Source organism: Podarcis filfolensis (assembly GCF_964270895.1).
Source record: "Podarcis filfolensis genome assembly, chromosome: 1".
Lineage (NCBI taxonomy): Eukaryota > Metazoa > Chordata > Lepidosauria > Squamata > Lacertidae > Podarcis > Podarcis filfolensis.
In genome coordinates, this window is record NC_139604.1 from 10,072,421 (window position 1) to 10,085,985 (window position 13,565).

At 40.0% G+C, this 13,565-nt stretch overlaps 1 protein-coding gene across 1 annotated transcript in view; it reads right to left on the reverse strand.

Moving 5' to 3' along the window:
- The window catches only part of BMPR2 (bone morphogenetic protein receptor type 2), a 91,614-nt gene that overhangs the window by 40,793 nt on the left and 37,256 nt on the right, over positions 1-13,565 (reverse strand). Inside the window, exons 3-4 of the mRNA XM_083627694.1 lie at positions 11,944-12,117; positions 8,115-8,294 (exon numbers count right to left, since the gene is read on the reverse strand). Coding sequence (XP_083483820.1) covers positions 8,115-8,294; positions 11,944-12,117 — 354 coding nt within the window. The remainder of the gene's footprint in view (positions 1-8,114; positions 8,295-11,943; positions 12,118-13,565) is intronic.

The following is a 13,565-nucleotide window of genomic DNA, read 5'->3' on the forward strand; positions in this document are numbered from 1 at the left end:
GAAGCCTGTTCTAGGGCAGCTTATATTCAGACCTGTACAGTAATTCTTCTAGTAAGGCTTGGTGGTATGGTAATTATATGGTCTCTGACATTTCACAAATTTAAAAACAGATGCACCCATGAGCGGGACTAGGGGATGAGGCCTGGAGGCTTACTAGAAGCAGAACAAAACAGACTGTGATATGTGCCGCAATAAGAAAAGAAGACTCAGTGATGTGCATTCTAAACAGGTAACTCCAGATAGCTTAAGCACAGCATAAAAAACAGCCTATTACACCAGTTCCACTTGGTCTGGATTAAATCATCAGTCCTTCACCCATCGAATTCCAGTTCAGAACCTCCCACTGCCTTCTGGAATCTTATGAAAAGGAGGCTTGAGTTGAGGTTACCAGCATCCAGCTTCCAGATAATCTCTCCCAGCAGTTTCAATACAATGTTACGCCATAGTCAGTTTTTATATCATAGAATTGTAGAGTTGGAATGGACCCTGAGGATCACATATCACAGCCTTGCATGATCTATGCAGCCAAAGGGTTAAGTGGTAGTACCTCAATACAAGTTTCTGGAATCTGAATTCCAGGAAGGCTGGAACTACTGCAGAATGGCTACAAAACACATGAAGTAGCAAATAAAGATGGTAGCTCAGAGCATACACAGTGCGCCTTTTACTTATGGAGTAATAATACGCAATTTCCTCTTATCTAACTATAAGGATACCTGCTTGCTTGCACAGCTGCAGATTTTATCCATAGCACCTCTCAAAATGAAGCACTGCAATGTGAAGTGGCCTCAAATAGTTAATGAGCATGGAAGAAGCAAATTACCAAGCCAGCAGCAACTGTCTCCTTTCCATGATGGCAAGATCAATCAATCATTTCCCATAGCCAGACAGTGCTTTACCACTAGTCTTGGGGAAGCCTGGAGGCTTCAAGCTAAGCTTCTTCCTTCCAGCTGACCTGTCCTCCAGAGAAGTAAACATTGAGCTACATCTTTCCTGCTGAAAGAGTAGTGAGAAAAGGCAAGGCAAGCCACGTGATGGAACTTCGAGGCACACAGACACTTAAGACAGATGGGCTTTCTTAAATAGTTGCAGCTCTCGTCCTGGATACGGGCACCAAAGTTAGCCAGAAGGAAATCTGCAAGTACTGCTACTTTAAAAAAAACTCCACCTCTATATGCATGATTTGAACGCTGATAAGATTTATGTAATTTGTTATACTAAGGAACTGAATGTACCACACTTTGCCTTTTTGTTGTAAGTTGCTTTCTTTTGTTCAACAAATTTGGAATTTTAAAGGCTGAACTGTAGTTGTAAGTTGCTTTCTTTTATTCAACAGATTTGGAATTTTAAAGGCTGAGCTATAGTTTGCTTGATCAAGTTAACGTTCCTTAAAATCTGAGTGCATGTGGATTTTTTATACTCCAAGAGAAAGCACACACATTCCTTTGCATGGGCGTAGCCAGGGGGGTTGGGGGCAGCTGCCCCCGCAATCAAGCAAATAAATAAAAATATTTAACTAGCTGACCGATTGCATCGCAGATAACTCGCTTCTGCCCTCCCCCCGAACATAAAGCTTGATCCCCACTAAAACACATACGCCCGTGCATCTCTGAACATTTCATGTGACTTCATGGTCTTTCACATTTAAGTATGCTGCATATAAAGCATGCTGTGTTCCTTTAAGCAGTTAAAACACCCTGGCTTCTCCCGTGTTCATAGAAAGGCAGCTCTGGCAAATTTAAACAGCTCATGGGTGCTTATATGCGATGGCAAGACTTGTATAAGCAGGCACTTCCTGCATGCAGATCAGACGGAGAGCCGCCGTCTGCCTTATTGGAGCCTGGGATGTTTCTGTTTACAAATCCTGGAGCCAGGCCGGGGCACTGGCTGGAGGCGTGCCGTCTGCTTCCTTGCTACACTCAGCCTTTGTCTGGTTTTACTGTGTCAAAGAAAGAACAACCCTGCTGTGTTTTCCGCAAAGGATGGTTTCAATACAATGCAACTGATGGGGCTCCCTCCTTTTTTCACAGCCGTGCTCAGAAAGGTAGTCTACGGATTAGTGAATTTACGCTTTCCCTGAGAAATATGGGGTGGGGGGAGAGAGCTGGCCTGCCCCCCAAATCATTTAACTCCTAGGCAAGAACACTTGCATTCGTTATTTCATACAAAAGAAAAAGAATTATATTTCAATCGCACCCCTTAGACATACGTTCTTTTCTTATGCAACAACTGCACTCGAGTGACGTGCTGTATTTTTACAGCATAAAATACTTATATAGAAGCTATCATTTTACCTCTTCCTTGAAAAGTTTTTATTGGTGTCCTGAAGAAACGTTTCAAAGAAAATTCCGTTTCAATTGTTAACTGCGGGTCATGCATTTTTAGCTTCGTTTAACAGATGCACTTCTTAAACTGCCCAAATTTACATAGTGGCTTAGCAATTTAGTGACAGTGAAAAGAAAAAATGAACTGTTACACTGTTAGCCTGGCAAAACAAGAATGAAGCAAAACTGCCTCTGGTTCTCATAACCTGAACAGTTTTCACAGTCTTTCTGTGTTTTCCATATGGTTCTTATTATAGTTTTATACAAGTATTTTGTATTTATTTGTATTAATCATAAACATAAATGATATTAAGTAGCAGACCTCTTAAACCTGATAGCATATGGTTCAGTATGGAAAATGCCCTAAAGACTATTCGGTATATGCAGAAGTTTCCACAGCGTTCAGGTCATTCTCCATACTGAACTATATACTATCAGGTTTAAGACGTCTGCTACCTAATATTGCTTATTTGTATGAATAACACAAATAAATAAAAACGTGCATGAAACTATAATAAGGCTTAAATTATGTCAGCTATACAACCTAACAATTTTATGGAATGGTGGTATGTGAATAGCTTTGCAATATCAAATAATTTAGAAATATTATTTCAGGTAAGGCTTAAAATAACGTTTAATAAATCTGTAACTTTTTAAATATTGACTTGGTTGGATTAATATTGGAATGCACAACATGATTAAACCCAGGCATTCCTAAAAATGTCTGATACAAATATTCATTTATTCTTAATCTGAAAGATTTTTTCGTCTTCTAATAATAGCCAAAATCATATTCTTAAAAAAACCCAAGAACCATAAAACAAGTATCTCACTTCTCATCATTGAGCCAGTGCTAAGAGGAAAACACAGCAAACAAAATGGCTCATAGTCTGCTAATACGATCTTGGTTTCTATAGCAACTGAGCAATGTGCCTTTTATTTATGTTTAAATATTATTTGCAAAAACACAAGATGCATTCCAAGAATAGTACAACACAATACTAGTTAGGCATAATCTCTAAGGGGGCTGAAAACGTTCAAATTGTGGAAGCTATGGAGAGGTAATGAATTCAAGTCATTGGCAGGAGAATGTAAATAAATGCCTCTTGGGGCCTTTCCAGGGGTTTTTTTCATCATAAAATGTGCATGTGTTACTCAATTACGATAGGGACACAGGAGTCATTCTTTGGGCTAGTACTTCTGTTGCTGTAATACTACATTTTCCACCTGCAGTTTAAGCCTGACATCTTGTTGCTGGGGTGGAGGGGACATTCTTCTATTAGCTGGCACATCAGCTACAATTGTGCATGCTTTGTTGAGCACGATTGCTGAGTACTGTGAAGTTAGTGCCTGCAACATAATTAGAGATGATGACTAGTTTGCTGCTCTCTCATACTACTGCCAAAGTTGAGCAATTCAGACACAAGCTGCTCCTTTAGCTGTTAAAAGCAGCTTGCCTCTGAAGAAAAGCTGTACTACACCAGTAGCATTTAGACAATCAGATCTCAACTTATTAACCAGATATATTCCCCCAATACACAACTGTTTGACTCCTGCCTTTGTGTAAGTTTTCCCTTGACTATAGTTTTCCTTTTCGCCTGAACCAGGAAATGATAGTTAACAGCTTTGAAACATGCCGCAATATTAAGCTAACTTTAAACTGCAGCTTAATTAATATTTTGGAGTGCTCCCAAGCTGTTAACCATACTTTCCTGGTTTGGACATAATGGGAAATTAGAGTCAAGACGGTCTGCCTTGTTTGCCAACTTACATAAAGTAGCTGTATATGGGAACACTAGGTTCATTCATAACTTGGCTTACTAATCAGGTATGTACATTTTATGCAAATTTTGCTTTTTCATTATTAAAATTTCAGGCTTAATTCTTTGAAGATTGCAGATTCATTTCTCCAGTGCTAAAGTTCATATTTCCAAAGTACGTACAAACACAAAGCATGCAAAGCTCAGCATGTTTACTTTTTAACTATTATGCTAGGATGGGTGCTACTGGAGCAATAGGGGAAAATGGTGTTTTTTTTTACTATAAACTGAAGTTTAAATGGATTTAAAATGTAAGCAAATAAGTAACAGGGATTCCTATGTATATTTTTAGGGGAACAGAAGAGGGAAGGACCGCCACCTAATAAAGTGATAACAATGAGGAGAAAGATCTCAAAGATCCTTTAGCCATGAAGGCAATGATTTCAGTATAAATCATAATTAACTAACATTCCACATGGTGTTAAAACCATCATGTGTGATGTGTGAATCAGAAGTATTTGTTGGCTAAACTTGTGTTTGCAAGTTTAAATTCTGAAAAATATTTGGAACCACCTTAGTTCATACCAAACATTTTATTGAAATCTGTTTTCTTACCTTAGATCGCACACTAGTTTGGTTACAGTGCAATGTGAATAAGCCTTTAAAAATCCAGCTATGCAGTGAGCATGAAGCAGGCTCAGACAAGTGCCATAATTTCCATCAGTGTATGAAACTTTCCTTTAGAATTCCATCTTTGCGTTAAGAGAAAAATATACAATTTTTTTACGCTGCTGTAAACAGAGGCAGAAATAGGGCTGTCTTAAGTCTACACAGCTGCTGCTTCAACTCATCCACCAGTAACCATAACTTTGGTAAATTGTAGTAGCGTGAAATACAGTCCTTAGCTATTCATAAGATGGTATCAGTAAACTAACTACAACACTAATGTTTATTTAGAACTTCTGGCAAACTAGAGAATGTACCACAAGAGATAAACCAAGACAAAATAACAGGGAATGGATATTGCAATGCATTAATTGGTTTCCAGATGGCACACTGAATCTCTGAATGGTCCTAGCAATGCATTAAAACAAGGTTTACATTGTAGTTTTTCGCCAAGATGCTAGCAAACAAAAGTCCCCAAGCCTGGACTTCAAAATGAACTTTGGGAACTTTTAAAAGTTTCTTCAAACTGCAGGCAAGCTTTTAAAACCCTCTGCTTATCTTTGCTAGTTTACTCCTTCAGCAAAAAGCCTTCTTTGCCAGGATCTATCTACTCAAAACACACTCCCCCTTCCTGACTTGAAGCTGCAGTGATGGAAGCAGAAGAAAAGTTGAAAAGTAAATTTTATACTACGGCAGCCCGGAAGAGAACATGCCTGCCTTCAATTTATTTATTTCTTAGGACAGAAAAATGCAGCATTGTCGTACAGGCATGCTGTAGAGCAGTGATGGCCAAACTTGGCCCTCCAGCTGTTTTGGGACTACAATTCCCATCATCTCTGACCACTGGTCCTGTTAGCTAGGGATGATGGGAGTTGTAGTCCCAAAACAGCTGGCGGGCCAAGTTTGGCCATCACTGCTGTAGAGCAAAGCTGCAATTATGCTGGCCATGTCATTTTCCGGGAGTGTCTCTGTACGCCATGCAGGTCCAGAGAGGGAAAATAGGATGGGGGACATGAGAGCAACTTTGATCTGCAGTGTACCAAGACCTCACCTTGTTCTGTTAGAGCTTTTTTAAAAGGGGAAAGAATAATATCAATTGCATGCTGCCACCTAGTACAGGAGAAGAGACCGACCAAGCGCTGCACAAAGGGAGTCTTTTCTTAAACTTTCTTTTCTTAAACTTTTTTTTACAAACCCCAAGTGCATCCGACAATGCATGCTAAAAGTTTAGAAGGGAAAACAGAAAGAAAGGGGGACCTGCTGGTTTCTTTCTTTCCCACAGCCTGGAAGTAAGGGAGAGAAAGGGAAGGAGGGGTAGAGCAAGGGAAAACACATAGGAAAACAGATCACAGCACAGTAGCTTTTCAAGCCGGGGACAAAGAGAGGCAAAACTGGCAGTCAGAGAGTAGCATGCTGCTCTTCAGCCAATGAAACACCAGCACTATGGTGACCCCCCTCTTGTCTCCCACCTACTTTTCTTTCTGCCTTCCAACCTTAAGGCTCCTGTATGTTCATTTTGTTTCTCAAGCACAGCTACTGATCATAAATCATCTAACTAGTAAAGAAACAATTCTGCTCCAGCATTAGAAATTTCCTCTTGGTATGCAAAGCACTCTTGCAAAATATTAACAATGCATATGTGGCCTAATTATTGTTCTGAGAGGTTTACAGTCTTACAGTATGGGGCTTGCAGGATGCTTACTCAGCATTTGTCTGTTAGGGACTATAAGTCCAAATTGCATGATTTCTATACCATTTAACTCTCCACAACTATCAATTTCCAGCAGATATTGAGAGCAATATTTATTTTGTTCTTTTAAGATGAAAGTTCAGTTTAGCCGTGCACTTCAGTACTGGTTAGTAATATCAGTTTCTTCCAATATAAATTATAATGAAAACAATGAGATGAAATAGCAACAGGGAATATGAACCCAAAGAAGACCATTTCAGATTCTTACTGCAAATAATTTATCCTCTTTGTGGTTTCTTGCGAAGCCTCAATTTATGCATATAGAACATTGAACAATATTCCTTTCTTGCTGTCAAACATCCCAGTTTCTGAAATCACCTTGTTTAAATACCACACAATAGATTTCCATTATTTCCTCCTATGTTGCCTTAAGGCTCTATCACTTTAAAAACATAATCCCTTCTACACAATATTAATGGTTATATGCAGATTATATTAAATACCACAAATTTAAATTCTGTGTTGATGTCTGAAAGCATATGCTCTTACGTTAATATACAGCATTTGGAGCTAATTAGGAGCATTACTTGTTTTCCAGGACTATATGTATTTTGACATCTACACACAAGCCAGAGCAATGTCTAAATTGTCTTCCAATGTTGCAATTCAAAAAATCTAAATCTAAAGCTGGGCACTGGAGATAGATAGCAAATAAATGATTGTAAATATATAGGCAGTTATCTCCCGTTAGCCTGGAAGTAAAAGAGAGCTTTGGGTCGTGTTGCCATTACAGATATCTTCTATCAGTGTGAACCCAGTCTCAGCATAATTATAGCTAAACAGAAGTAGGAAAAACAACATTGCAATGCAAAATGTAACCTCCATATGCCTAGTACAATTCTGTACTGCTGTGGTTATGATTTGTGTTCTGCTTTGCAGTAGCTTCACAGATGCCCATGTTTGAAGTATTCCAAAGCCACCCTAACCATCATGCAGGGCAGAGTCAAAAGTAGAGTGGAAGGGGGGGAGGGCTTTTTAAAAAAAAAAAAACATTGTGCCAGCTCCAGGAACTATAGGGTGAAATCTCATTTTTAGAAAGATGCAAAGAGTTCATGATGGCTGGGAGTTTCTTGAAGGTGAAATATTGAAGGCATAATCTAAACAATTCCAACAAGGAAGAGAAGTACTGTAGGAAGCATTTAAAGAAACCAGTGTGGCTGCATAAGGAGCTTTTAGATGAGCTGAGATTTAAAAGGGGCATGTATAATGGGAGAAGCAAATCACAAAGGAAGGATATAAAGAAGACGCCAACACTTTCAGGGAGAAGGTCAGAACCAAGCTCAACCTTGCAAGAGAGGTTAAAAGACTAAAAAGGGTATTTTGAGCTATTTCAAAGCAAGAAGAAGAACAAATAGGTCCTCTGCATGGAGAACAAGACCATGGCAAAATAATATTGCCACAATGTTGTAAAGGATATACAAGTGAAGCCTAAGTTATTTTTAAGGTGAAACATTGTATAATACAACAGATAGCTTACATACTAATAGAAAAACAAAGTTAATTTCAATCTTTAAGTTCTCATCAGTGCATTGCATGTGGAGTCTATTAGTAGCAATGCTTTCTCAGTTGCTCTTAAATCATGATTATCACACAGCCTGAGGCACTCTGACTCACTGAAAGGCGTTCCATCAGTAGGGTCTGCTGGTGGAAAATTCTCTGTGAAGTTGAGATTGCACAAGTTGGAACTGCAGCAGCAGAAACGATATGTCCCATTCTGAACCAAGGAAGGGGTGGTTGTGACGATGCACTCCTCAGAGTGACAGTCTTCAGGGTCTCCTATATGAGACCAGCATCCTGGAGGGAAAAAAAGGTTGTAAATCAAATAGCAGCATTTCTTTTGGCTATTTATTTAGCTTGTGAAACTTTTTACATGTTTTGCTCCTCAACTTCATGCTCTTATTAGATTGTCTCTCACCTAGAAAAACCCCTCTGCCTTTTAAGACCAGGGACACACTGCTCTGAATCCTTTCCCTAAGAGCAGTGTCACCTACTGGGACTATGGGTAGGGTCTTTTGCAGCTCCATGACTTTTTGACATTAGGACATTTTTCTTTCATCCTCTGTTTTTAAATATATGCTCCTTTTCTTAAATGGGTTTTATGTGACTTGGACTATGTACCGTATTTTTCGCTCTATAAGACGCACCAGACCACAAGACGCACCTAGTTTTTGGAGGAGGAAAACAAGAAAAAAAATATTCTGAGTCTCAGAAGCCAGAACAGCAAGAGGGATCACTGCGCAGCAAAAGCAGCAATCCCTCTTGCTGTTCTGGCTTCTGTGATAGCTGCGCAGACTGCATTCACTCCATAAGACGCACACACATTTCCCCTTACTTTTTAGGAGGGAAAAAGTGAGTCTTATAGAGCAAAAAATACGGTACTTTCTTTAGCCAATTTAACTGCATTCTCATATGTGGGTTGATTTCACTACTGAGACGTGCATTTTGTACTAATGCCTTAATGCTGAAAACAGATTCAATTTCATGTAAGAAAAGTTGTATTAAAGCAGATAAAAGCCTACACAAACATATTTGTGGTGGTTCTTTTCATTCCAACAATGTAACCACTGTCTGTGTCCCAAAACTAAACAGTCTTATGACCGTAACAACCTGGTCCTGGCAAAATATCAAATGCACCATACTGTCTTCAAATTTTTCATTGGTTTACTGATTTGTGACTCATTTACATTATCAGCTGCATACCAGTCCTTTCATTCCACTTCAGGGGTGTGTGTGTTCGTGTGTGTGTGTGTGTGTGTGTGTGTGTGTGTGTGTGTTCAAGGGTTAGTCAGAGGCTGATGCATGTTTTCTGAAACTAATGCATGTTCTTGATTCATTTCTCTACCGCACCAGACCAACAGATTACACATACAATTGCAGGGGTCCTCATGTCTGGCATGCAGGAAGTGGACAGAGCACAGTATTCAATTAAAGTATGCAGTGATTCGTCCTGAGCTAAGACAGTGAGCAAAATAGTGTGGCTAAAATTGATCAAGACTCCTGAACTGTTGACCTCTGAAACAAACCACAGGTGAAGCATTCCCAACTGCATAAGCGAGTTTGCATTATCCTGGCATTTTGCCTTCAGGTTTCCAACAACTTCTGGTTATGCTGGTTCTTTAAATATCATACTTTGATTTAGTTGATGAAACTGTATCTAACATTTCAGCTTTTAAGGGAGATACCATGTATTTACACCACTTTTGCATGTTCCCATCCCCTGCTCCCAAAAAACTTCTTTTTTTCATTACTGTATGTAGTTTTAGGGTCTAATTACATATTTTCCTTCATAACTTTCCTTCTGAGAGGGCTAGAGACTTCTTTTAAAAAAAAAAAAAGAAATGGAAGTTCAGAGTCTGGGGCCCTTAATGATCAGTAATGGAACTTTCTTCTTTTGTATGGCTTATTCATTTAATCATCCTTATTCTCCAAGACTGCTCAGTGTTCTGTTACAGACTATCCTCTATGCTCACTTCTAATTCATTGTTATTACCTATTACTATTTTCATTAAACATAAGCAGTATGACCTTGTTTTTGCTTTCTGGTAATTTGTACAGTTTTATCTATTTCTACTTAGAAGCTCTATTAAGTTTATACTATGAATCACTAGCATATCAAACTTTAGATTGCCATGTATTAAAAATTTCTATAAAGTATGCTTGAAAAAATTGTGCCTTGGCATAACTGTAATGTTGCCCAGAAGCCTAATCATGATTAAGCTATTGGGAATGCCCTATGGACATGCACACGGCTTTCCCAAGTGAGTATCCTCCCCACCTTTTCAATTTGACCATCGACCATTCACTTACATTAATGCTAACCACCATTTGCAACAATGGATAGAAGCAGCTTTGCAAATTTGCTGATAACTATGGTCATCTTAACACCACTGAAGATGGAACTGTAGTTAGCTTTAGCTTGAGGAGGAGAGGGGGGTGCAACAATGAACTGGGAAGGAGTCAGGAGTCATACAATTAAGAGAATCAGAGCTTTTTTCAGGGTGTGTCATAGACCATCTGTCCAACCCCCTGCTCAATTCAAGAATCCCAGAACTAGAGCATCTTCAATATATGGCTAGCCAACCTTTGCTTGAAGAACTCTAGTGAGGGAGAACTCACCACTCCTCTAAATAATTGATCCCACTGTTGAACTGTTCAATAAGTTTCTCCTAATGTTCAAATGAAATATATTCTCCTGTAAATTTGTGCTGCCTTTGTGGCAGCAGAGAAGTGAGAAAAGTTATGTCTGCACTCAGCTGTTCTTCAAAATGAGGGACAATTATTTGTAGATTCCTTTGTGATCAGAAGGCAGTACAGTGGTACCTTGTTTTGAGTCGGGGATCCGTTCCAGAGCCCTGGACACTCAACGAAAGGGATGCGCGACAAAGCGCCGCTCTGCGCATGTGCGCGAGCGGCAAACCCAGAAGTATCCCGTTCCGGTACTTGTGGGTTTGCCGCCGATGTTCACCGAAATGGACGGTCGATAGGGCGGACGTTCGCGGAGGTATTAAGGTAAAGGTAAAGGTACCCCTAAACTTTAGGTCCAGTCGCAGAGAACTCTGGGGTTTGCGGGGCTCATCTCGCTTTACTGGCCGAGGAAGCTGGCGTTTGTCCGCAGACAGTTTTCCCGGGTCATGTGGCCAGCATGACTAAGCCGCTTCTGGCGAAACCAGAGCAGCGCACGGAAACACTGTTTACCTTCCCGCTGGAGTGGTACCTATTTATCTACCATATTTTTCGCCCCATAGGGCGCACCGGCCCATAGGGCGAACCTAGTTTTTTTTTTGGGGGGGAATAAAGAAAAAAAAATTATTTCCCCCCCAGGCATGGGGCTGGGGAAGCCTGAGCTGCTTTCCGCAAGCCTGGGGAGCCCGGTGGGAAGTCGTGCCGGTCTCCCCAGGTTTGCGGAGAGCTGCCCAAAGCCTGGAGCGCGCTTCTCAGTGCGCCCCGGGCTTCAGGATGCAGGCAGCTCTCCGGAAGCCTTGGGAGACCGGTGCGACTTCGCGCCGGCTCCCACGGCTTGCGGAGAGCTGCCTGAAGCCTGGAGAGTGAGAGGGGTCGGTGCGCACTGACCACTGTCGCTCTCCAGGCTTCAGCGAAAGCCTGCATTCGCCCCATAGGACGCACACACATTTCCCCTTCATTTTTGGAGGGGAAAAAGTGCATCCTATAGGGCGAAAAATACGGTACTTGCACTCTGACGTGCTTTCAAACTGCTAGGTTGGCAGGAGCTGGGACCAAACAACGGGAGCTTACCCCGTCGCAGGGATTCGAACCGCCGACCTTCTGATCGGCAAGCCCTAGGCTCTGTGGTTTATAAGAAGATACATGTGTAAAAGTTTTACAAAAAAACTGCTACCTGCCTCTGAACATTAAGACCTTTGTGACCAATAGATTGTTATGTTTGTTGTCATTATTCCTGTATGCTATTATTGTTGAATGTTACCTTGTTTCACAAGATGGATCTCTCCTTCACGTGTTTTCTCCCACAGACCATAGCAGGTGTTGCCTTTCATACACAAAACTGTACCATTCTCTTGAGAAATTCGACTTTCGCTAATTCCATGATCATTTTGGTACTGGTCCCTAAATGCACATGTCGTCTCTTCACTCTGTGCAGCTAAACAAGAAAACAAAAACAGGCAAGTTTACAAACCAGATTGTGGCACTGATTGTTGACAAAACTAGAAGACAAAAATATAGTTGAAGAATCTAGAAGAGTCATTTTCAGGGCTGGCCCTTTCATTAGGAAGAGTGAGGTAGCCACCTCAAGTAGCTGATTTTGTTATCGTTAAAGGGCAAACAGAACAGACAGAGGTGCTGGTAAGTTTTTCTTCCATGTGCAGACAAGTCATGCTTGGGTACTATTTATGTTGGCTAGATTGCCTCAGGTAGCAAAATGTCTTGGCAATTTTGGTTCTTCAGAACTTTGCATTTTTAAAAGCAATATCCAACTTCCTGTTAGGAGTTGCCGCTGGATCCAAGTGCAATTCCTATTTATGTTTATGGAAACATTTTCCTCTGCAATATCTGCTTTCCTTTCCTTTTTTGTGAATATGCTGTGCCGGGATAGTTCTTCCTCTCACTTATGAGAGGAACACCAGAGATCACCATGTCAGAAATATCCAAAAGACTTATCCGAAAATCCTATTTGCAGAACCATTAGTAACGAAGTGACACTGAGTACTACAGCAGAAAAAAGCACTTAAAAGTGGCCTGCAGCAGCATCACAAGCTTGGTACATTTTATGGTATTCATAAATGAAGATGCTTTAAATATTCAGAAAGGGAAACCGGATGAATAGGAATACATTCAGTCCCAGGCCACATTATCAGTAAATCTTAGATCATCATCATCATAATTAGTCTTCCCACTGAACATACATCTCCCTTGAGCTAGAATATTAAAAGATCAAAATGTCTTAAGATCCCAGAAATTCAAAGGAATTTCTGTCCACTTTTCTTTTTGATACACTCCAGAAATTAGGCCATACCTCATCATAACAACCCTATATAATTATTTCATTAGAAAGAAAGAAAGACTCTTCAGAATGAAAGAAGCATTTAAAGTCCTTAAACTAGTGCACAGAATTTAAACTGGTTGAATCAATCAAAGCAAAATGCCTATTTTGTGTATTTCCAGATTTTTCATAGATAAATATTCACTGGGTTGCCATGCCTGAGCAAAGCCTTGTGTAATAACGTATCATAAAACAAAGGGACTGGATAATAATGATCCATAAGTGACTGCCTTATTAAAATAGTGAAAGGGAAAATACACGAATGCTAATTGATTTATTTATTTTGCTTTAAATCAGAATTTTGCCACTTTCTAGCATCAAAGAGAAAATATGCGAACTTTCTGTAAAGGAAGAAATACACACTAGCATTAACGTAGAATTTTGACAGCAAATATCACAGTTCATATGTTCATTGTGCCTTTCAATATATATTCTTTCCACAAAATAATTTTGACATTAATGACCTAGAGTAAATAGAGTCAACTCAGATTTGAACTAGAACTATACTCAGCAACAAAGTTCAGCCTCTTTAGCAAAGCTACCTGCTG